Below are 26,266 nucleotides of genomic sequence, written 5' to 3' on the forward strand. Positions count from 1 at the left end.
ACTGAAAAAGTCCAGAAAGTCTAATGAGAGATCCTGTGAATTCTGTATGTGAATTCTTTCATTTATAATTGTTCTCAAGTCTCCCGAGTTTTCAATGTTTGCCTTACGCTGCAATTAGATCACACTGCGGTTTCCTCAAGCTAAGCTGTATTTTTATTGGAAAAATACCCTCTTTTTAACCACATGCAGGACTCTACTAACAGTTCCCAGGGTAGCCACAGCAGATTAGTGTTGTTTTAACGAATTTAAAAGAAAGTGGCTGCGAAATAATATGTCAAACCTTTTTAAACCTTTTCCAGTTGATACAGGGAATAATATCTGTATTCTGACTGAATATGATTTTTACATTATACATCCGTACTATATATGCATGGTACTGTAGTAAACTTTTTTATTGACAGCTTTGTTATACTTTAATCAGGGTTGTCTCTTGCTGGTGCAGACAACATATCCCTGTACCCCACCACCCTTTGTAGAAAAGGAAATGCATAAATCCCCAAAAAGGAAAATACAGCTTACCCCTCCAGCTTCTATAACCCCTCAGCACAAGAATTATCCTAAAATTTAGATTATTGGTTACAAATATTAAAATGTGTTAGGAGATATGTATATTAGAGGACTTGCACCAGGGCTAAACATTCAGCTCACACTTTATTTAGCTCATGCAATGATCTGAGTAAGGGCTCGCTCACATGAGCGTATGATACAGCTGAGTGCTATCTGATGTTTTATTGGATAACACTAGGCCCAATGTTATACTATGGGGCAGTGCAGGTCTGCTATTTTTTTCTCATGCCGATTCTGCATGAGAAAAAAATTGCAGCATGCTGCGAGTGGCGTCGAAATTCTGATCATGCGTGTAAGGATGGTGGACTATGCTGCAGCGTTCCTACCCCTGAGGACACCAATCGCATTGTGTGTGAATAGTGCCCTGTGTCTTTGTATATTTTGTGTCATGTGAACTGTGTTGTAATATATAATGTAAGCTAAGTAATGTTAGTAATGTACAGTATAGGATGTATAATGTAGGACATGGTGTATAGGATAGATAGTATAGGGATAGATAGTTGATGGTAGTTTAGGTAATGTAATGACATTAGGGTAAGATAGAGTTAATGTTTGGGACTAGTCCATAGTGGAGGGCTTTAGTGTTAGGGCAAGTGACTGCTTCGAAGCCGTCTATAGTTTGTGAGAGTTAGAGTTTAGAGGTAACATGAGCAGTGCTGGGCGTGATGACCTCACAACACAAGTCCACACACCCAGCCAGGACCCACACTTTCATGTAGCATGCCGGGGCATAAAAGAAGACGAGTGCCTCACCCACGGCTACCAATCCGTGCTGCACTACACTTGGTGTAGTCATCAGAAACGAGTCTTGCATCTAAGAGAGCAATGCAGTGCAAAGACTCAAGTGACTGGAAAGATGGTGACCATTGAGCCGTCTAAATCTAAGGAACTGAGCAAGGACTGTAAGATGGCGGTGAGTGATGCAAAACAGCACCCATCGTGGGTGTGATGGAGGCAAAAGAGCGCAAAGCGGTATCCAGCCCTTCATCAGGTATGCCTACAGAAGAGAGCTCTGCAATCACAAGCGCCAGCCCTTAGCAGGAAGTGACCATCGTCACAGAGTAAGGTGGAAGGAGATGATCCTTCCAGTAAGGTGTGGCCCAAGAAAATGGTCAAGGACATTTGAGAAATGGGATGGAGAGTCTGGGCGGACTCCATCCAGTGAAAGACAGGACCATGATGGGCCTCAGGAGGCGGAAGAGACAACGCCATTCGAGGATTGTAAGTCAAAGAGAAAACAGCTGTGTGACATGATGGCATAATGGTATGAGCACCTGATGACAGGAGGAGGAGCCGAGAACATGGAGGTGGCTAGCTCCTTTGCAGAAGAGGGCAGGGACCCAGGGCAGGTTGGCTGCACCAGTCAGAAGGAGCCCAAAGGCAGGACACGGCATTCATATCAGGGTTTTTCGAAGACCGAGAGGAGAATAATGAGAGTCTGGCGGGTTGCCAATGATCTAAGGGGTCTTAAACCATCAGGGTCATGGGTTCATTTGGGAGTTTGGAACTAACCACAATGTATATGTGGAGAGAAGAATGGGAATGGTGAATATGGAATATCTGCCGCTAGGGCAGTATGACCTCATGACAGGCGCGTGAGTCCGGTTCCTGAAAATGGATGGTCGTCACATATGGTATGCGGTCTGTTTGATTTATGAGGAACGGAGCTCTGCTTGACCATAGTGGAGAATGGAGACTGGGAGGAGGTATTTGAGGTCAGTCATCCTGAAGCCTCAACCACAGAATACTGGAGAATTCCCTCGGTTGTCATCCAGGTCATGGCTGGGGCATTCGTTAATGTCCACACATCGAGAACTCCGCCAGTGCTGGGAGATGCAGCTCACCCAAGACAGGTGTCTGGGAGGATGGGATCGCCAGGAGAAAAAAGGGAAACGATCCCCGCAAAGTAAACGGAGTCAGATGCTGAGGCTCGTACAGTGCTTGTTGTACATTTATCTGGGATTCCTTTCTGTTGACCATGGATGGGTAATCCATGTCCTGATCACATGTTTTGGGGGAGGGTGGGAAGGATGACCCAATCTCCCAGCCGGGTTGAAGTGGCTGAGCCATGGATTGTTTGGCCACAGTTGTGTTGGCCTGAGGGTCTAAAAGTGAAAAGAACTTGAACTCTTGTTTCTGGGGTCCAAACCTAGTGAGACTGGGGTCTGTGTCGGCCAGAGGAAAAGAGTCTGTTATGTGTTTTATGTGCATTAGTGTCTTCCAGGTGTTTGGATGGTTGAAGACGACCATCATTAGAGAGGGTAGGAATGTAAGGATGTTGGACTATGCTGCAGCGTTCCTACCCCTGAGGACACCAATCACGTTCTGTGTGATTAGTGTCCTGCATCTTTGCATGTATTGTGTCATGTGAGTTATGTTGTGATTTAAGATAAATGTAGGACATAGTGTATAGGATAGGTAGCATAGGGATAGATAGTTGATGGTAGTTTAGGTAATTAGGTATTAGGGAAAGATAACGTTAATATTTAGGACTAGCCCATAGTTGGAAGGCCTTATTGTTAGGGCAAGTGACTGCTTCCTGGATATAGTTAGAGTTCCGTGGTCATCCAAGTGCAGTCCGACATCCGAGGACTCAGACACCTGTGCTGTGATTTTCTCATGCAATAATATCCGATCACACTAAGATGACACTCGGCTAAAACTCTGACAAAGTTTGAGCCAAGTTTCATTAGCTTAATCGGTCTGATTTTCTCGAATGAGAGAATCTACGCCAATGTGACCCGGCCTAAAAAATTCAAGCATTTGATACTCACATCTTGGTAATCTCCTTTATAATGTATATGCCCCCTTTAAAAGGAACCTGTCATCTCAGAATACCCTATTTACCTGGAGATAAAGTGTTATTCTGCAGGTAAATAGGATTCCAGTGCTGCCTGGCCACCTTACTGATAGTGCAGATACTGGAAGAAAAGTAACTTATTTCTTTGTGGGAGCCACCAGCTTCTAGTCATGGGGACACAGATGAGTTGGAGAGACGGCTGTCAACTTGCCGTGGCATGCTTATAGCTGCCGTTCATTATACCATGAGCAGTGACTGTAATTGCTCTGTGCACACCTCTATGACTGAAAGTCGGCGGCTTCTAGGAAGAAATAAGTTCATATTCTCGCGGTAGCCACACTTTCAGTAAGGTGGCCAGACAGTATTGTCACACTATTAACCTGCAGATTATCCCAATATCTGCAGGTAAAGAACTTTTTCCAAGATGACATGTTCCCTTTTAACCCCTTCACGACATATGATGTATATTTATGTCATATGTCATGTCCCTGACTTTGATGCAGGCGCCGGCGCTGAGCCCACATCTTTCCCCTCACATGACTGCTGATTTAATCAACTGCCATATGCCTTTAACAGCCGCGGCTGTATCGGAGATCCACCCACGGCTGTTAACCAGTTAAATCTTGCTGTCAATCTCTGACAGTGGGATTTAACACGTGTCAGCCAGGAACACATCACAAATCCCACCCATTGGCACCCCGTTTACGTGATCAGGTGGGGCAGCGGATAGGTTGCCATGACAGCCAGGGATCTGTTGAAGACCCCCGTGCCTTTCATTACAATACTCAGGGGTGGGCTGGTCCAGGTGGCAGAGGGGCAATTGCCCCCCAGGCCGGTCCTCCAGCAGCGGTTTTGGGCCGCCCGGCCGTCAGTCATCGCCTCGGCTGCAATACTGCCGCTGCCACTCTCCTCTGCACGCGCCCTCCCATCAGGGTGTGCGGCCTGATGGGAGGGCGCGCGGCCTGACGGGGTGGCCCGCCACCTGCAGGGCCATATATACAATATGGAGCACTATGCAGGGCCATATATACAATACGGAGCACTATCTAGGGGCATATATACAATATGGAGCACCATGCGGGGCCATATATACAGTACGGAGCACCATGCGGGGCCATATATACAGTACGAAGCACTATGCGGGGCCATATATACAGTACACAGCACTATGCGGGGCCATGTATACAGTCCGGAGCACTATGCAGGGTCATATATACAATACGGAGCACTATGCGGGGCCATATATACAGTACGAAGCACTATGCGGGGCCATATATACAGTACGGAGCACTATGCGGGGCCCTGTAAACAGTACGGAGCACTATGCAAGGCCCTATATACAATACAGAGCACTGTGCAGGGCCATATATACAGTATGGAGCACTATGCGGGACCCTTTTTACAGTATGGAGCACTATGCGGGGCCATATATACAATACGGAGCACTATGCAGGGCCATATATATAATATGGAGCACTATGCGGGGCCCTGTATACAGTATGAAGCACTATGCGGTGGCCATATATACAGTACAGAGCACCATGCGGGGCCATGTATACAGTACAGAGCACTTTCTGGGGCCGTGTATACAATACGGAGCACTATGCAGGGCCATATATACAATATGGAGCACTATGCGGGGCCCTGTATACAGTATGAAGCACTGTGCGGTGGCCATATATACAGTACAGAGCACCATGCGGGGCCATGTATACAGTACAGAGCACTTTCTGGGGCCGTGTATACAATACGGAGCACTATGCGGGGCCTTATATACAGTATGGAGCACTATGCGGGGCCTTATATACAGTACGGAGCACTATGCGTGGCCATGTATACAGTGCGGAGCACTATGCGGGGCCATGTATAAAGTATGGAGCACCATATGGGGCCATATATACAGTACGGAGCACCATGCGGGGCCATATATACAGTACGGAGCACTATGCCGGGCCATATATACAGTACGGAGCACTATGCAGGCCCATGTATATTGTATGGAGCACTGTGTGGGGCCATGTATACAGTACGGAGCACTATGCGGGGCCATATATACAGTACGGAGCACCATGCAGGGCTACCATGTATACAGTATGGTGCACTATGCTGGGCCATGTATACAGTATGAAGCACTATGCGGGGCCCCATTATTCTGTATGGAGGACAATGCGGGGTCCATTATACTGTATGCAGGACTATGTGGAGCCATTATACTGTATGGAGGACTATGTGGGACCCTTATACTTTATGGAGGACTATGTGGGGCCATTATACTGTATGGAGAACTATGTGGGCCCATTATTCTGTATGGAGGACTATGTGGGTCCATTATACTGTATGGAGGACAATGTGGGGCCCATTATTCTGTATGGAGGACTATGTGGGGCCATTATACTGTGTGGAGGACTATGTGGGCCCATTATTCTGTATGGAGGACTATGTGGGGGCCATTATTCTGTATGGAGAACTATGTGGGGCCAATCATACTGTATGGAGGATAATGTGGGGCCATTATACTGTATGGGGGACTATGTGGGGCCATTATACTGTATGAAGGACTATGTGAGGCCCATTATTCTGTATGGAGGACTATGTGGGACCCATTATACTGTATGGAGGACTGTGTGGGGATTACAGTTGGAGAATCATACTGTGATGGGGTCACCATTCTCTGATTGAAGGGGAGGGGTACAGTAGGATCATCATACTGTGAGTGTGGAGGAATTCACTGTGGGGGTGTCATACTGTGTTTAGGGGCACTTTTGTTTGCATCATACATAATTATCTGTTTCATTCAAGGATTTTTATCCTCTGTTAAATTACATATTTAAATTAGGCCATTGGGCCAAATGCTTTTTACTGCTTTTACATAACATATTATAATATTCCACTATAATTTTTAAATTAATCGTTATATTTGATAGAGAAAAACTTCCTCAATTGTAGACATATTTTTTAATAAATATCAAAGTTGGTCCGCGACTCTGTCCAAGCTTTGAACTTTGGCCCTGTAGGTATTTGAATTTGATATCCCTAGCTTTAAAGGGAACCTGTCACGTCCTAGCTACTATTTATACTGCCCCCATTGATTTGTCAGTGATGCAATGTGCATCACTATCAAGCTTTTTTCATTAAAATTGATGGTATTATAATGATTTTATAACATTATATATACTTTGTCCTACCTGCTCGTATTCAGTCATAGGGGTGTGATCCTGCTATTCAGTCAGGGGCGGCGCCACATTCAGTCACATATTTGAATATTGCTCCTGGCAAGCGCTATTATTGTGGGGCGCATGCGCATTTCTACATGTCCGGTCCCGCGCCTGCGCAGTGAGGCTGTGCTCATGGGCCACTGCTGTATGCTTGCCCCCTAGGCCAAAATTGGCCAGCCAGCCCCTGACGATACTCTTGTGAACACCTGCTCGTGGCCGATGTTCATAGGAGACTGTGATTTCTGCAATACAGAGCAGTGCTGAAACCCTGCTATGGGTAGCACAGACAATTGCAGCTTCAGGTCTCCTATGGGGACTGTTACATACAGTAAAAAGTGAGAAAAAAAGTTTTTAAAAATCTGAAAAACAAAACATGTATTTGGTATCGCTGTGTTCAGAAATGTACAATCTATCAACATATAAAGTAAATTAATCAGATAGGTAAATGGTGTAACAAGAAAAAAATACATAAACGCAAGAATTATGGTTTTTTGCCCCCGCAACATTGAAATAAAATGCAAGAAAAGGTGATCAAAACATTGTATCTACCTCAAAATGGTATCAATAAAAACATCAGCTCAGGGTGTAAAAATAAGCCACCCAACTCTGATCCCGAACAAATGCTATGGGTCTCGGAAAATGGTGCCAAACACGAAAACGTTTTTTCATTCAAATTTTGGAATTCTTTTCACCACTTAAATATCCCCAGGTCAGTATGGTATCTCCTTCCTCGTACTAACCTGGGGATTCATATCGTCGGGTTAGTTTCATCATATAATGAACATGGTAATTAAAAAACCCGAAAAACAATTGTGGAATTGCACTTTGTTTGCAATTTCACCGTTCTTCGATTTTTTTTTCCATTTTTCAGTACAATACATGGTAAAATAAATCGTGCCTTTCAAAAGTACAACTCATCCCGCAAAAAACAAACCCTCATACAGCTATATTGACAAGAATATAAAAAACGTATGGCTCTGGGAAGAAGGGGAGGAATAAACAAAGTTGGAAAATGGCCATGGCGTGAAGGGGTTAAGAGAAGTGAGAACTTGTCCATTACTCACATAGTAATAATAAAAGTATTGTTGGCAGTAGCATTACTTACAGAACTTTAGGTTCATGTGACTAAGATGAAGCAAATTCTGAGTTCTGGAGATGACATTTTTATACAATGTATAATGATAACTATTAAGAATAAAAACTTACCACTGCTCAGTTCATATCCAAAGACTGAATGAGCTGATGCTAATGAGGATGACAGGAATGAGAGTGAGAATGATGAGCTAGATGAGTACATAGTGGGGGAAATAGAGCAGTTCCACCTTTCATGTTTGAACTGGTTCCTGCACTCCTGGATTCCCAACCTGGCTCCCTCACGGATGCTGGACAACAAATATGGCTTCTTTTTACACATATCTTTTTGTCGTAAATTTAAGGGAAGGTTGGAGCAACCCAACTTTTCTGGGACCCCAAAAGATGTGACACCAAGCCACCTGCAATGAGAAATAATACATGGTTATGGAGTTTCAAACCTTTATTTTACCTTGTTTATAATATACACTGCTCAAAAAAATAAAGGGAACACTTACACAACAGAATATAACTCCAAGTAAATCAAACTTCAGTGAAATCAAACTGTCCACTTAGGAAGCAACACTGATTGACAATCAATTTCACATGCTGTTGTGCAAATGGAATAGACAATAGATGGAAATTATTGGCAATTATCAAGACACCCTCAATAAAGGAGTGGTTCTGCAGGTGGGAACCACCGACCACATCTCAGTACCAATGCTTTCTGGCTGATATTTTGGTCACTTCTGAATGTTGGTTGTGCTTTCACACTCGTGGTAGCATGAGACGGACTCTACAACCCACAGAAGTTGCTCAGTTAGTGCAGCTCATCCAGGATGGCACATCAATGCGAGCTGTGGCAAGAAGGTTTGCTGTGTCTGTCAGCGTAGTGTCCAGAGGCTGGAGGTGCTACCAGGAGACAGGCCAGTACACCAGGAGACGTGCAGGGGGCCGAAGGAGGGCAACAACCCAGCAGCAGGACCGCTACCTCCACCTTTGTGCAAGGAGGAACAGGAGGAGCACTGCCAGAGCCCTGCAAAATGACCTCCAGCAGGCCACAAATGTGCATGCCCATTAATGTATCTCTTTCATTAGTTTCAAATATTATATAAAATAGTCATATTCATTCATATTTGATCAATACTTTTATTAAATCACAGCAGACAGAAAAGTGATAAAAAAATCTTCATTATGCCCATAAAAACATTTAAAACCCTTTCGGGCAATGTGGTATACATATATAGCCTAAGGCACATAGATTAAACCATTAACATCACATATTGACAATATTTAAACACAAAATCTTTCTAATGTTGTAGATTAGATTGTGTACACCATAATGTTCTGTGCACTATTAAGTCAATAAATATATATCATGGTAAAGATTAGCTTATTATATTTAGTAAAGCATTACATAATCAATCAACAGATATATACCAAGGTAAAAGTTAGCTTATTATATCCAATAGAGCATTGCATGATCAATCATATGGGTTGCCACATTGTCTTGTACCCCAATGCAGTGCTATATTAAACATTTGTATACCTTAGTAAACAGTTAATATATTATATTCAAATAGATCATTATATTACCAACCATGTGCCATATTAAAGGCTACCACATTGTCCAGCACCCCAACGCGCGTGTCGCGTATATTGCTTCCTCAGGGGGTATTGAAGCATAGTGCCAGCAGATTATAAAGTAGCCCAACTTTTTAATGGGCCAAAGGGTCTGGCAAATCACCAGTCCCACACAACAATGTTGCCTAATAAGGCATAATTACTATTAATACCTATCCAATATCACCGGTGTGTGTTGTGGCGCGCTCCCATCGCCCATAATGCGTCACCCACCGCGGTCGGCGTTCCGGAAGTTCCACCGCGCATGCGCGCGTGTTGAAACCTCTAATTGGACGCCGAGCGCTGGGGGCGAGGACAGTATGACGCGGCGGGGGCGCGCACCACCATAGATAGTCTACCACCATTTTGCAAATGGGCAAAATTTGCCCTTAGCTATTCACATCTTGCCTTCTAGCCCAACATTATACAATTTCCACAGAAAAGATCGACAATATCTATTTTAATCATTTAAATGTGGTATGTCTTATATATCTATTATTAAATCTTGTCTTCTAAAGATGTCTTTTTCTCTTTTTCATATCTTTTTCTTTGTTTTCTCTTTCTTTTTTGTTCTTCTTTATTTAGTGCACTTGTCTTTTATATGAAATTAGATTTTCCTCCATATTCAGGTAGTGCATATCATGTCAAGCTCTAATTTAAAACAGATAGATTTTAAGGACAGGTATAAAGTTATCCATATATTTACATTGTCTTACATTATTGCTCAAGTCATATTATTAGCCCATTATATTCCTCTACTTAATATTTGCAATATTTAACCTGCAGTCTATAATCATATAGATACCACATAGATCAATCCATCAGTACAATCAATATTTTATAATATCTTATACCATACTTATATTTCTCATACATGTACAAAACATATTTGTATTACACATATATATCAGTAATCCTCATTTTCGATCATAGTAGCAACAATGTCATAAGTCACAAAAATGAAACAAAGCTTGTCAAGTCATTTAACCCTTTGGGCTTAATCGTGTTCAGAATAGTTATCCATTTGGTCTCTCTTTGTTCAAGCATTTTCTTAAGGTTTCCCCCTCTCGCTCCCAGATTGATTTTATCAATACCCCTGAAGCGTAATAGTCTCCAGTTGCCATTATGACATTCCTTGAAATGCTTTGGTATATTTTTTAAAAAAACAATTTCCTCAGGTTTATCACATTTTTTCGCATTTTTTATATCTTTGATATGCTCCAAAATCCTTACTCTGAATTCTCGAGATGTTAGTCCTATATAAATTAGATCACATGGGCAAATTGCCCAGTAGATTATTCCTGTGGACCGACAGTTAATGAATTCAGAGATTTTAAATATCTTCTTTTTTGTGGAATCAAAAAATTCCTTTGTCCTATCAATCTGGGGGCAAGCCCCACATGAACCGCAAGAAAAGCATTCCTGTCTATAGGTAATATTGGCAGTGAATATATTTTGCGGTTTTGGGGGGATGTAATGACTTCTCACCAAAATATCTGTTAATGTTTTTGATCGTTTTGGGGTTATTGAGGGTTTTTTTGAAATAAATTGGTTTAGTGTAGGATCGGATAGAAGAATAGGCCAGTATTTATTAATAATCCCATACATTTCCCTCCATTGACCATGATAAGGGGTAATGAATCTCACATTTTGATCTTGCTTTTTAATTTTAGGTTTTAAAAGTTCATTTCTGCTAGTCATTTTAGCTCTTTGATATCCCCTCAGGATGACATCATTTCTGTAGCTGCGGGCATCGAATCTCCTTGTCAAGTCTATTGCTTGTTTTTCGAACAAAGCATCAGTTGAGCAGATGCGTCGAGCCCTGAGGAACTGACCAGTCGGTATAGATCTAATGACCTGAGGAGGATGAGACGATTTGGCATTAAGAATAGCATTCACAGCCGTGTTTTTCCTATAGATATCTGTGGATAGCCTGCCGTTTTCCTCCCTTTTAATTTTCAAATCTAGAAAGTCAATTTCCTCAGAGCTCGAGGCATATGTCAACTTGATATTATACATATTGATGTTTAAGTCCTGGAGGAATTTCTCCAAGACTGTTTCCTCACCTTGCCATATGATGAAAAGATCATCTATGAATCTCACCCACATTTGGACTGCACCATTTTCTGCTGCTGGGAAAATAATGTTATGCTCCCAGTATCCAAGAAAGAGGCACGCATAAGCGGGCGCACAAGACGCCCCCATTGCAGTGCCTCTCTCCTGTAGATACATTCGATCTTTAAATAGGAAGAAATTATGTTTTAACACAAAATCAAGCAATTGTAAAATTAATACAGTCAAATGGGGATCCAGGTGTGTAGATTTTAGAAAGAATTCTACTGCTTTCAGTCCATCCTCATGTCTAATTGAGGTATAAAGAGACTCGATGTCCGCAGTCACCATGATGACATCCTGATCTAAGGAGACATCCTGTAATCTTATCAGCAGATCTGTGGAGTCCCTAATGTAAGATGGTAAGTTTTGCATAAGGGGTTTTAGATAATAATCCAAAAATTTGCATATTGGTTCACAAAGACTATTGTTGCCCGAGACAATAGGTCTGCCTGGAGGGTCAGCAATGTCTTTGTGAATTTTGGGTAAGAAGTATAGGGTGGGTATTACTGGGTTTGAAACAACAAGACCATCATATATTGATTTAGGGATGATATTTTTTTGTAAAGCTGTATCCAAAATTATCATCAGTTCTTTACTAAAAGATACTATTGGGTTTTTTTCCAGTTTCCTGTAACATATTTTATTGTTCAACTGTCTATTAGCCTCCTTTTCATATTTAATAGTCGGCCAAATGACAATATTTCCTCCCTTGTCCGCTCTTTTTATCACTATGTCCGTCATATTTCTTAATTCATAAAGTGCAGTTCTCTGACCCAAACTTAAATTGTCATGTGTACGTTTATTCGGTAGATGTCTCAGCTCCTCAGTGACTAATTTTGTAAACATCTCAATCACTGGACAGGCGGACAAGGGAGGACACATTGTTGATTTTTTCTTAATGAATGGTGGGAACTTAGGATCATCCCCAATATCCCCATTTTGCTCATCAAGAAGTGATTCAAGTATATGAACTGCTTCTCTTTCTTCGGTCGACGCCTCCCTGAGGAAAGTGTCGTCCGATTTGGAGAAGTGTTTTTTAAGAAGTAATTTACGACTGAATAGATTTATGTCCTTAATTGCCGTGAATTGATCATAGTTTGAGACAGGGGAAAAAGTTAACCCCTTACTCAAAACTTCGATCTGATCATTTGTTAGTATTTTATCCGATAAGTTAATTACCTTTAGCTCGTCTTTTTCAATTGTTCCCTCCAGGGCGCTCCTGTCTTTTTTTTGGCGCTGGTAAAATTTCTGGTTTCCATTCGTTTTCCTTTTTCTGGACCTGGATCGTCCTCTGTGGCTGAACGTTTGACTAAAAAACGAACCGCAGAGTTGCTTTCATTAGAAGAGATAGAGTCATTTCTAGATATTGATCGTGCTCGAAAATTCCTATGACCTTGATGCCATTTAAACACTCTGTCCTTTTGATAATCTGTAATATCACGCTGATATTTCTTCATTTTAAGATTTTTAATATCTGTCTCCCATTTTCCATACTCGTTGCTTAATTCCTTCTCAAATATTTCTAAGGCTTCCTTTGAGGCTTTAGATCTCAGTTCTTTTTGAGCGTCCTCTATTTCAATTTCAAGATTTTCTATTAATTTCTTATCTAAGCCGATTAGGAGCTCTATCATAGTACGGGAGCAAAGTTTACATGCATCTTCCCATCTTTTTATAAAAATATCATCTTCCACTGAAAATGCTGGATATACCTGAACACGTAAGCCTCTAGGTGTAGTATCTTTGCTTAAATATTGTTCAAGTGTAGCTTTATTCCACCAAGCTTTTGTTCGTTTATAGAGTAGTTTCTTTAAATTTGTTTCCAACTCATGACATTGTTGCATAGGAGGATCCGATCCCATGCGGTATTCATTACCAAACATTTCCACCAGCTGTGTAGCCCAGTTTGCATCGCGACTGCGAAAGTCCATATTGGATCCTGAATCCACACAAAACACAGAGGTAATTAGAAAAATATGGATATATAGGTCCATTGAATATATTATAAGGAGTTACCCACAAGAATCAATACCCATTAATGTATCTCCTTCATTAGTTTCAAATATTATATAAAATAGTCATATTCATTCATATTTGATCAATACTTTTATTAAATCACAGCAGACAGAAAAGTGATAAAAAAATCTTCATTATGCCCATAAAAACATTTAAAACCCTTTCGGGCAATGTGCCACATGGTTGGTAATATAATGATCTATTTGAATATAATATATTAACTGTTTACTAAGGTATACAAATGTTTAATATAGCACTGCATTGGGGTACAAGACAATGTGGCAACCCATATGATTGATCATGCAATGCTCTATTGGATATAATAAGCTAACTTTTACCTTGGTATATATCTGTTGATTGATTATGTAATGCTTTACTAAATATAATAAGCTAATCTTTACCATGATATATATTTATTGACTTAATAGTGCACAGAACATTATGGTGTACACAATCTAATCTACAACATTAGAAAGATTTTGTGTTTAAATATTGTCAATATGTGATGTTAATGGTTTAATCTATGTGCCTTAGGCTATATATGTATACCACATTGCCCGAAAGGGTTTTAAATGTTTTTATGGGCATAATGAAGATTTTTTTATCACTTTTCTGTCTGCTGTGATTTAATAAAAGTATTGATCAAATATGAATGAATATGACTATTTTATATAATATTTGAAACTAATGAAGGAGATACATTAATAGGTATTGATTCTTGTGGGTAACTCCTTATAATATATTCAATGGACCTATATATCCATATTTTTCTAATTACACAAATGTGCATGCGTCTGCACAAATGGTTACAAACCGACTCCATGAGGGTGGTATGAGGGCCTGTGCTCTTCACAGATGAAAGCAGGTTCACACTGAACATGTGACAGATGTGACAGAGTCTGGAGACGCCGTGGAGAGCGATCTGCTGCCTGCAACATGGTTCAACATGACCAGTTTGGCAGTGGGTCAGTAATGGTGTGGGATGGCATTTCTTTGGAGGGCCGCACAGCCCTCCATGTGCTCGCCAGAGGTAGCCTGATTGCCATTAGGTACCGAGATGAGATCCTCAAACCCCTTGTGAGACCATATGCTGGTGCGGTTGGCCCTGTATTCCTCCTAATGCAGGACAATGCCAGACCTCATGTGCCTGGAGTGTGTCAGCAGTTCCTGCAAGATGAAGGCATTGAAGCTATGGACTGGCCCGCCCATTCTCCAGACGTGAATCCGATTGAGCACATCTGGGACATCATGTCTCGCTCCATCCACCAACGTCACATTGCACCACAGACTGTCCAGGAGTTGGCGGATGCTTTAGTCTAGGTCTGGGAGGAGATCCCACAGGAGACCATCCGCAACCTCATCAGGAGCATGCCCAGGCATTGTAGGGAAGTCATACTGGCACGTGGAGGCCACACACAATACTGAGCCTCATTTTGACTTGTTTTAAGGACATTACATCAACGTTGGATCAGCCTGTAGTGTGTTTTTCCACTTTTATTTTGGGGGTGACTCCAAATCCAGGCCTCCATTGGTTAATAAATTTGATTTCCATTGATGATTTTTGTGTGATTTTGTTGTCAGTAAAACCTTCAGCTTGCTCCTTTTGAGGTAGTCTATTGTGGATTTTGACGTGTGTTTAGGATCATTATCCATTTGTAGTAGCCACTCTCTTTGTAACTTCAGCTTTTTTATAGATGGTGTTATGTTTGCATCAAGAATTTGTTGAAATTTCATTGAATCCATTCTTCCCTCTACCTGTGAAATGTTCCCTGTGCAATTGGCTGCAGCACAACCCCAAAGCATGATTGATCCACCCTCATGCTTATTGGTTGGCTAGATGTTCTTTTTCTGAAATTCTGTGCCCTTTTTTCTCCACACATACCTTTGATCATTGTGACCAAAGAGTTCTATTTTAACCTCATCGGTCCACAGGACTTGTTTCCAAAATGTATGAGGCTCGTTTAGATGTTCTTTTGCATACTTTTGATACTGAATTTTATGGTGAGGATGCAGGAGAGGTTTTCTTCTGATGACTCTTCCATGAAGGCCAGGTTTGTGCAGGTGTCTCTGAACAGTAGAACAATGTACCACAACTCCAGAGTCTGCTAAATCTTTCTGAAGGTCTTTTGCAGTCATGCGGGGGTTTCGATTTGCCTCCCTAGCAATCCTACAAGCAGCTCTCACTGAGATTTTGCATAGTCTTCCAGACATTATCTTGGCCTCCACTGTTCCTGTTAATTCTGCCATTTCTTAATTACATTTTGAACTGAGGAAAGGGCAACTTGAAAACATTTTTGCTATATTCTTATAGCATTCTCCTGCTTTGTGGGCCTCCACCATTTTAATGTTCAGAGTGCTAGGCAGCTGCTTAGAGGAACCAATGGCTGCTGTTTTTTGGCACAAGGTTATAGGAGATTGGGTTTTTATAAAGCTGGGAAATTTGCTAAGGGAGAAGGACAGCACTCCTATATTGTTTCTAGGTGCACGAATAGCGTCCCAACCCGTTATACACAAAAAAGTCCAAGTATCTGGGACTCAGTTTAGTGAATTTATTTACAGCGTGAAGATAGTGTACAAAACGTTTCGGTCATTTGACCTTCATCAGTTATACACTAAATGGTTCAAATAGATTCAGAGAGATTCAAACATACAGCATATGCGTATCTGGCTTTTTTTGTTTCAAGCATAAGCCTGTGCCTGAGAGGCAGATGAGCCTCTGGCAACTCGCAGGGTGGCGACTCCTGTCGCTACAATAACCCGACCTTGGGAAATTTGCATCACCTGACCTTTCCTAACGATGATGGTGAACAAGCCATAACCCTAACAGGCTAATTAAGGTCTGAAACCTTGGTCAAAGTTATCCGAGCACATAAATCTCCAAGGGTGCCCAAACTTTTGCATTGGCTCATTTTCTTTTTTGTATTTTTTAAAATGTAAAAGATTAAAACATATGTATTTATTTGCCTAAAATTCAAAGGAAATGTGTCATCTTTAACATTAAGCATCTTAGAGATCATTTCATCTTCAACTCGCTTAAAGGGGTAGTGCGGTACTTTAGATTACCCCCCCATGTATACCCCCCCCAGGTCCCTAATACTTTTTGTAAATACCTTCTGCTGTTGATAATGCCTGTGAGCGGCGCTATCATTGGCCGCTCACAGGCATCTCGTGACCCCCAGCTGCAGCCGTCTCTGATGTCACGACAAGTGCTGGCAGCAACCGGGAGTCACAATCTTCCTGGTTCCAGGTGGATGCCAGGCTGTGGGCAGGGTTACCCCCCGCGTCACACCCGGCATCCATCGCGCGCTCTGCCTCCCCCCATTCATTGGGAAAGCACGCGGTGGATGCCGGGTGTGACGCGGGGTGTAACCCCGCCCACAACCCAGCAGCCACCGCGGGAACCCCAGCGCTGAGTCATGCCTCACTTGTCGTGACGTCGGCGCGGGGGTCACGTGATGCCTGTGAGCGGCCACCGGTAGCGCCGTTCACAGGCATTATCAACAGCAGAATGTATTTACAAAAAGTCTTAAGGACCTGGGGGAGATACATGGGGGGTAATATAAAGTACCGCACAACCCCTTTAAATGTTCCCAATAACAGTAATTTTGACCGGGGGTGCCCAAACTTTTTCATGCCACTGTATATTGGAGCTCAAAAAATCGCTGACCATCTATTGGACATTTATGGGCTATACTGTCGATATGCCATAAACGTTCACATAGTGTAAGACAACATATTTTAAAAACATTTAACATTACATAATTTTGGTCTGGGAATAGGCAACTTAGTCCACCATCAACAAGGACTTATATTGGTAAATATGGTGGATACAGTGCTGTGCAATATGTTGGCGCATACAGTAACTGAGAAATTTCCTTAATTTGCATTTAGGCTGTGTGCCCACTATGCGTTTTTTAAGCGTTTCCGCAGCAACAATTCTGACGCAGAAACGCATGGTAGAAGGCCTGCCACGTTCCCCAATGATAATCCGAACATGCTGTGGAAATTTCCGCTGCAGATTATCATTGTGGAAAAATCCGCAGCACTACCAATTATTTTGCGTAATCGCAGCGTTTTCGCCGCCAGTGACTTGCATTGAATCGCTTAATATCCGCATGACTACATGTGCACATGCGGATATTAAGAGATTCAATGTGCGGATGGTAAAAAAGAATTTAAAATAATAAAAAAAAAACATTATACATTATGTCCCCCGGTCTTCTATCCTGTACGTCTTGGCTCCCCGGTGGCTCGCGATGGAGTAAAAGGACCTTCCATGACGTCATTCAGTCATGTGACAGGTCACGCGACCGCTGACGTCGGCAGTCGCGTAACCTGTCACATGACTAAATTACGTCATGGAAGGTCCTTTTACACCACCGCGAGACACCTGGAAGACCGGATGCATCTGAGAAGGAGACCGGGGGCTATCGGAAGGTGAGTATATGTTTTTGTTTTTTTTTTACCATTTTTATTCTTTTTTTTAACTAACTTGGTCACACTATATAAAATCCATATCGGTTGCATGGATTTATATAGTGTGAACAGGTTGTCAAGCACTTTTCCAAGTAATGCTAAAATCGTTTGGAAAGTGCTTGACAACCCGCATGCGAAATCGCATGATCAAAACGCTTCACTTCCGCATGTCTCTGGCAGGAAAACACATGTAAAATCCGCATGTACAATCCGCATGTACAATCCACATGTACAATCCGCATGCGTTTTTTCTGCCAGGGAGATTCAGAAACGCTCAGAAAAAATCCGGAGCATTTCTGCATCGTGGGCACATAGCCTTAGGCTACGTTGACATAACTGTATTTTCTATTCAAATGCTGTATCTAAAAAAAAGTTATTCAATAGGGCTGTTCAGTTACCCTTTTTTTTTCACGTAAAAATAAAATAATAGCATGCACTAGTCGTCTCCGTATTTCAGATGAAAATTGCTTGTTCAAGTCGATCGGTGTGCAAAAGAATTAGATCCCATATGGATAAAATATAAAGCATCCAATTTTTATGGATACATTGCCATTTTTAACATAGGAAACTGATTTTGGTCTTGTAAATTTTGCTTACTGCTGATGTATAAAAATGGATGCCACACGGATGACAATGCAAATGAATGCAAATAATAATAATGAAAATAAGACAATTTTTAATACACCCATGTTTATTTAGCTTTATATGAAGGATTTTATCATATTTGCCATAAAAAGCGAATTTTGTCTACTAATCGTGCAGTGAGCTAGAATTTGGTAAATGAGATATTTTGCAGTGCACAATGTTTTTAATCAAGAATAGAGTATTTTCTATGCATCATGGTTGAAGTAGTAGACGATACAACTGCATGCGGACTGCATTATGTTTACAGCTAATGCAAAGTCTCCACTGCAGCCAGCACTAATTATCTGACCATCAAACTAATAACTGTCAGCTGTCAGAGGGTAGTCTTTATTCATGAAGACCTAACACCACAGAAACACATTTATTCCTTGATTAATGTCATCTCGTGCCATAGCTTTATAAAAGTCCTTTCCAGCTTTGCTCATTGGCATACTCTGTGTTCATGACTGCCATGCTCCATGTTGGGGTTTATAGAAATTTCTCAGAGGCATGTCCATTTTTAATCCAAAAAATGGCTCAAATTTACCCTTCCAAGTCTATGGGTGCATAAAATCATGGACAGCACTTGGATGGCATCAGTGTGCAGTCAGTGTGCTTTCTATGATTAACATTGTAGTGGATAGGGAAAATGTTGCAATTTTGTTTTCATCAGTGAAAATCACTGCTAATACAATGCTAGTAAAATGGGAATAACGGAACAATCCCTGATGAAAATGGGTTAAAAAAAACTGATGAAACTCGGACCTTTCTTGCTTATGTGAAAAATCATGGACATCTGAATGGGGCAGACGGCAGAAGGCTTCATTCAGACGTCCATCCTTCATGGACTTGTTCTATACGTGATTTTCACAAACAGAACACGTAGTCATTAACGTCTATGGAGAAGTTCACATGTCCGTGTTTTTGTTTGTGAACTGTATGTCTATTTTTGACCGGAGTCTCGTATCAAAATAACCCATCCAAGTCTATGGATCCGTGAAAACCATGTACCGCACACAAATGGCGCCAATTTGCAATCGGTGTGCTGTCTGTGAATTACTTTGTAATGGATAGAAGCTTTGTAATTAATGATAAAACACTGATGGTTAAAGCTGAAACACCCGACATTTTTGGAGCTAGATATCACAGAGGAGGAGCAAACAAAACACTTTAAAATGACCAATATATTAAGATACAGACCTAGTTCAAGGAACCATATTTTTTCCTTGATGACAGAAAGTCATATCCAAATTACAATTAAGATTAAAATTCAGGTTTACTGGATGGATGGACAATGGTGTATTGTATAATTTACTGCTATATGTTTTATATATATATTAGTACCTAGCATCTCGATGTACTTTATGCATGTCATATAATATATCAATAAATGTGTTACAATGTATAAATAACAACCTGACAAGATGTTTAGTTATGTTTTATTTGTTGAAGTTGCAAAACTCCTTTCTGTGGTCCTCATTCCATAAAGGTCTCTGTCCTCTTCATGGCACTGACCTAATGACACTGCATTCTTAGCACAGTCTCTCTGGATTTTAACATCCTTTCTTTTCCGCTTTTCGGGCAAAGTTACTACATTTTACAGCTCTGTCTTGGTCAAAACTTTTTCTTTCTGTAACTCCAGCTGAGAACTCTAGACAATAAGTTGTATGCAGTTTACGGGGTGGTGGCTAATTGTGATAGACATATTTTTCCTCTTCATATCTACAGTATGTACGCTAGATTACTGTGACCTACCATATTTATTACCCACTATCACTACTACTACCTGATTTTTCATCAAATACCCAGCCTATGAGCACAGATCTTCTTGTGCAAATGACGCATCCCCCGAAAACCATAACGACTAAACATAAAGATTCTTAGCACCATCTAGCATATTGGCTTATATAGTGTAGGTTTGCATCCATAATCCATTTAGCGTTAAATGTTATGATGAATGGAAAGAGGCCCACCGAGTAAAGTGTCTGGAAATTTACTACGCCGCATGGCAATGAGAGACAAATGAAGACTTTCCAGCTGCTGTAGAGCTACAAATCATCAAGAATCCTAAGAATCAGGCCTCGATGATTGAAGTATGCTTATATAAGTCAGATAGGACTTATTCACCAATTGCTGCACATCATTTTAGATTAATATGATTTTAGATTATTGTGTCGTAGGAAACTTCACGTAAAAAATGCTTTCCGTGCTTACTAGCGAACTAGAGCCCAAAACTGTCATCAGTATGTTTAAAAATACCCTAAAAATGGGAAATTATTACTAGTACACAATGTTCATTCCTATGAAGCACTAACTATATCTTAATCCTATATATTAAAATTATGGAAATGTGTTGTCACTGAAACATCTACACAATATTACATTACCAGACAGCATGAAAGTGGTCACTGCTCACGTAGCAATTGTTCAACTATAACACATCTTCACTCTCAGATATAATGTGGGCATTTTACAAATTCATTGAATTCCACAAAACTTATTAAAATTAATAAATTGCCCTTTATTCTTCTGGCATTCCCCTAAAAGCATCCAGAATATCCAGAATTTCTCAAATAATGGTTTAGTTCTACTTAAATATAACCCTGAATTCTTCAGACCTTGGTGATAACATGCGGACAATTTACTAACGAGCAGTGGGAATGTGCCATGATATTTATGACAATATCTACCAATGACTACAAACCATGGGGGAAGATAAGCCACTGCGAAGAACAAAGCTACGGAAATATGTATAGCCTTGCTTGGCACATCTTTAAAAATTCTGCATCAAAAGGGAGAACAAAGAAACAAATGGAAAACAGCGCACATGAGCTAACAAATGCTGAAAGAATCTAGAGGCTTAGAAAATACATAAAAGACATGGTCCAGATAAGGTATCACAACATCACATAGTAATCTAGTTAATCCAGAATCAAAAGACATGTAACAAATAACTAGGAGACAGCTGGATGGTGAAATTTATACTCCATGGTACTGGTATATGAGTGCAGCCTCCTTGTATCAGTTTTGATGCTAGTTTAGTACTGTGCTATACATCTTGTTATGTGTAGATAGAGAGATACATAGATAGATAGATAAATATGACATGATAGATAGATAGATAGATAGATAGATAGATAGATAGATAATGATAGATATTGGATGATAGATAGATACCATAGATAGATATGTGATAGATACCATAGATAGATAGATAGATAGATAGATAGATAGATAGATAGATAGATAGATAGATAGATAGATAGATAGATATGAGATGATAGATATTGGATGATAGATAGATAGATAGATAGATAGATAGATAGATAGATAGATAGATAGATAGATAATGATAGATATTGGATGATAGATAGATACCATAGATAGATATGAGATGATAGATAAATAGATAGCTATGAGATGCTAGATAGAATATATAGATAGGTAGAGGATTGATAGATAGATATATAGATATATGGATATGCAATGCTAGATAGATAATAGATATATAATAGCTAGATAGATAAATAAATAAATAAATAGATGATAGATATATACCATAGATAGATATGAGATGATAGCTAGAATATATATATATATACACATATGGATATATAGATATAAAATACATGAAAATACCTATCATATATATATATGTATATATATATATATATATATATATATATATATATATATATATATATATATATATATACACACATTTATTTTGGACTTTACATTTTAAAAGTGGATGCAAAATAGAAATTGTATAATATACAATATTTCCCCATTTAGATAAAGTCAGTGAATGGGTTCACCAGGTATGAGATTTACCCCAAATTACAAATATCCTATGCAGATTAGTGCAGCTATACAGATTTATGAATGAACCCCAGGGGATCAGCTCGGTATTTTGACAGACTGAATCTTGAATTCAATGTGTTTATCATATTTCAGAGCCGCCTGTAAACACATTTGAGAAGTGTCATTTTTTGTTTGTAGACTCCAGATGTGCACAGAAGAGAAGGTTCTTTTTGCATGGGAATTGGAACTTGCATAGGGAAATGCTGTGTATTATTCTGTCTAATAGCTGGAAAGCTGATGTGTAAACAGTGAGACTGGATATACAGAATGAAGGAGACCTCAGCACAAGGGACCTGGCAGTAATAATTAGCAGAAGATATTTCTCAGCATGGTGTATACAGATGTGCAGCACTTCATTGCAGGCACCACTGAAACACTGTGCAACAGAAAGAAAAGCCTCAATGTGCAATAAAAGTGCATTACTTGTACATCAAAGCAACGAAGGGAAAAGAAAAGGTACCTACATCCAGTTTCCTTGTGAGCATGGAAACATAGCCATGAATATAGTCAGGAGGACACAAATATGACATAGTCCAACCGAAGTCGCCTTCTCCATCTCCTGCACATTTATTCCTCCAGCTTCAGTAGACTTGGTAAATGGTATATTTAATACAGATATGACTTCAGTATGTCTGCCTCCTCTCCGCAGTCATTGCAGGATGTAATAATGACTGGATATCAGATGTTTGGATGCTGCCTTAGATGAATGGGGACAAGGAGGACCAGTCCTTCTGCTTTAGGTGAGATCCCTCTCTTTGATTATATGTACTTTTGCCAATCCCCCAGCACACTGAGTTTCGTTACAATGGAATTCTTCATGTGATTGGCCAGAAGTGTAAGGAATAACAATGCATCCATAGGGATAACTCCTATTGGCCTGCAAGTCCAGGAGTTATAGTGGGAGGGTGCATAGGTCCCACTGCAGAATGACAGCTTCTCTAACCCGAGCTTTGTGCTGCTGGTCTGCAAACACAGACTAGAAACTGAATGAACAATACACAAAGACTATACATGTCACATTATCAGGATGCTGTGCAGTCAGATCCTCTAACCACACAGTGGGATTTATCAATGCTAGGGGGAATCAGCTCCTACAAGACGTTTCTGTTAATGAGGATGCTACAAGATGGTACTTCATGCCAAAGAACAAAATGTTTCTGCTTATAATAAACTCATTTATAAAAGATCACAAAACAATGCAACAGTGCCATTCTTACGTAAAAGTGTCACCTATAGGTGGGAAGACATAAGAAAAGTGATGATCTAAATAACCATTTCCCGCCTCCAATCTGTGGATCTACATTCAAAAAGCCAATGCCCATGTACATTAGATGAGAGATGGTTGAACCCATCAATATTGGCCAATCATCTGGTGTATATGGGGTGTCCCTACTCGATTTCAATGATCAATGCTTTTATTTTCAGGGGAGATAAGCCACTGCCAGTGGAGTCTAGCAGCAGCTTAATCCTCTTTTCATGTTGAAAATACAAATTTAATGCTTAGTACCACACTCCGGTATGACTTTATTGGATCATCAACAGTCAACATCATATAGTACATTCCCAGCAAGTACACAAGATGAGTCTCACCATTCCGCTGGCTTGCTGAGGATTAGAACCTCTGCGACTTTGGGGCATCTGTTGCCAACTAACCAAACCAGTAGCACCCCGCTTTTGGCGGGCACCCACAGCGAGGAGATAGAGGAGATAGAGGCTAGACCCCTTTTATATCCCACAGGATTGGAGGAAGATGGGGGGAGGTAATCCCTCATTGTTCGATTGTTCAATTAGACTGCATATTTGTCCTCCAAATTGTGCAGACTAGTACACTGCAGGGGGTTGATGCAATACATAATCAGCAGGCATTCCACAAATGAACAAGTCCCTTTACCTACTCAACAAAGGAACAGTATGTCTGGCATAATTAATAATAATTCACCCCCCCCCCCGCACCAGTGGCCAGATTGACCCTTTGTCGTCTCACCTACCACTTAGAGTTAGCGCTATGACTAGGGGCCAAATTCAGAACCTTTCCTTTTTGCTTTCAGGCAAATGCCATGGAAGCTAGTTACATTATGTCACATAGGAGAAAGCATGGTGTGGAGAGATATGCTCCGTGTCCTTCCAGCATTTCTCTATGTGCAGAATACTGATGGTATTACATAAAGATTGTGGGACCCATTGCAAATTCTCCAACCAGGCCCCCAACTTTAACAGGTCTTTGATTGAACTGGTCTTTTCAAGTCACCAACAGGGACCTTTTGGCCTCCCATAGATTGCAGGACCCAGGTATGACTGAAAGCCCTATACCAAATATATTTTAACCTCCTGCAGAATACCACTATTAGGTTTATAATCATGCAAAATAAGTAACACAAAATTAGTATCACATTTTTCCCCAACAATAAAAATGTATACACACACTGGCATTTTGAGTTAATTTTCATCTCAGAATTTACATATTAGCTATCGATGGGATAAACTCTGATATGGATACAGGGAAGATTTTTATCTGTCAAAAAAAGAAACAGCGTACATTTTATGTGGTAATGAATATACTGGAGGGAAACTTAAAGTGAATATTTACAAATTCCAGGAGGCCTTGGTACTGGAGGGACACATTTGTGTAGTTGGTGTTACTGAAACATGATTGGACTCTTCACATGATAGGGCTTTAAATATTACTGGTTTTATGTGCTTTTGGAAAGACAGTTCAAATAGTAAAGGAGAGTTGTGGCAGAGGCAATAGGGGAAGACGATTGTGTGGAAGTTAAAACCTTGTGGGTGGAATTACAAAGAGAAGTAAATACTGAAAAATTGAGATTTAGTATATTCTATAGAACCCTACATCACAGGAGTTGAAGGGTTGGCTGCATAATCAGATGTTGCGGGTTATACAGTGTGGTACAGTAGTGATTATTGGAGATTTTAACTACACCGATATTGACTGAGATCATGGTTCTGCTTCAACTGCAAAGGGAAGAAAATTCCTCAGCTTGTTGTAAGCTAATTTTATGGAAGACCTGACAAGAGGCAATGCTGTCAGCAGCTGATAGCACATAGAGATAGAAATACAAATGACAAATAGTAGTGCTTTAAGTCTATATTGGTCAATCAGACTGCAAAATGTATTCCTATAGGTAACAAGTATACAGTCCTGCTCAATGTTATTGGCACTTATGAAGTTTAACTACATAATATGGAATATCTCCTGAAAAAAATGAATGAAGTGAAACGGTTTTTTTGTATAGATCACTCATGTTAAATACAAAAGAGCAAATGATAAACAATAATTTAAAACAAGAAACAATAGGAGGAAAAAATAGAAAAACCTAAAGCTTGAATTGTGTCACTGATATTGGCACCATTTATATCAATTTAGTATGGAAACACATTTTGACTCGTTTGTGGTAAATCCCAAAAGAGATTCACCTGTGATTAATTGCCGATGCCCATGTTACATGAATTAGCCAATGAATGATGACTTCAGTGTTTTAAAAAGCCCCATGGTAGGCCCTATTCCTTTGTCACAATGGTGAAGACAAAGAAGCTGTCTGATGACATCAGAACTGCTGTTATTAGCAAACACAAGACTTCCAAAGGGTATAAGGCCATCTCCAAAGACCTTGGTATCCCAGTTTCAACAGTGCGCAATGTTATTAAGAAGTTTGCAAAGCATGAAACCGTCAAGAACCTCCCTGGACTTGTGGGGAAAGAGGAAAATTGACAAGAGATGCCTTTAAAGGTCGGTGCAAATGGTGGAAAAAACACCACTTCAAACATCCAAAGACCTGAAAGCCAACCTGGACAGTCTGGGTTCATGGTTTCAACAAGTACCATACGCCACACACTAAACGAAGCAGAGCTTTATGAGCGAAGGCCAAGGAAGAAACCATTG

The 26,266-nt window shown here is 40.4% G+C and overlaps 1 protein-coding gene across 1 annotated transcript in view; it reads right to left on the minus strand.

Moving 5' to 3' along the window:
• The window catches only part of WNT16 (Wnt family member 16), a 35,269-nt gene extending 11,921 nt beyond the window's left edge, over positions 1-23,348 (minus strand). Inside the window, exons 1-2 of the mRNA XM_073652066.1 lie at positions 22,833-23,348; positions 7,789-8,075 (exon numbers count right to left, since the gene is read on the minus strand). Of these exons, the coding sequence (XP_073508167.1) occupies positions 7,789-8,075; positions 22,833-22,924 (379 nt within the window). The 5' untranslated portion in view covers positions 22,925-23,348. The remainder of the gene's footprint in view (positions 1-7,788; positions 8,076-22,832) is intronic.
• Between the last annotated feature and the right edge of the window lie 2,918 nt (positions 23,349-26,266).

This window comes from Phyllobates terribilis, unplaced genomic scaffold (assembly GCF_046119375.1).
Source record: "Phyllobates terribilis strain yellow unplaced genomic scaffold, ASM4611937v1 Scaffold_11__3_contigs__length_659146591, whole genome shotgun sequence".
In the NCBI taxonomy this organism is placed as follows: Eukaryota; Metazoa; Chordata; class Amphibia; order Anura; family Dendrobatidae; genus Phyllobates; species Phyllobates terribilis.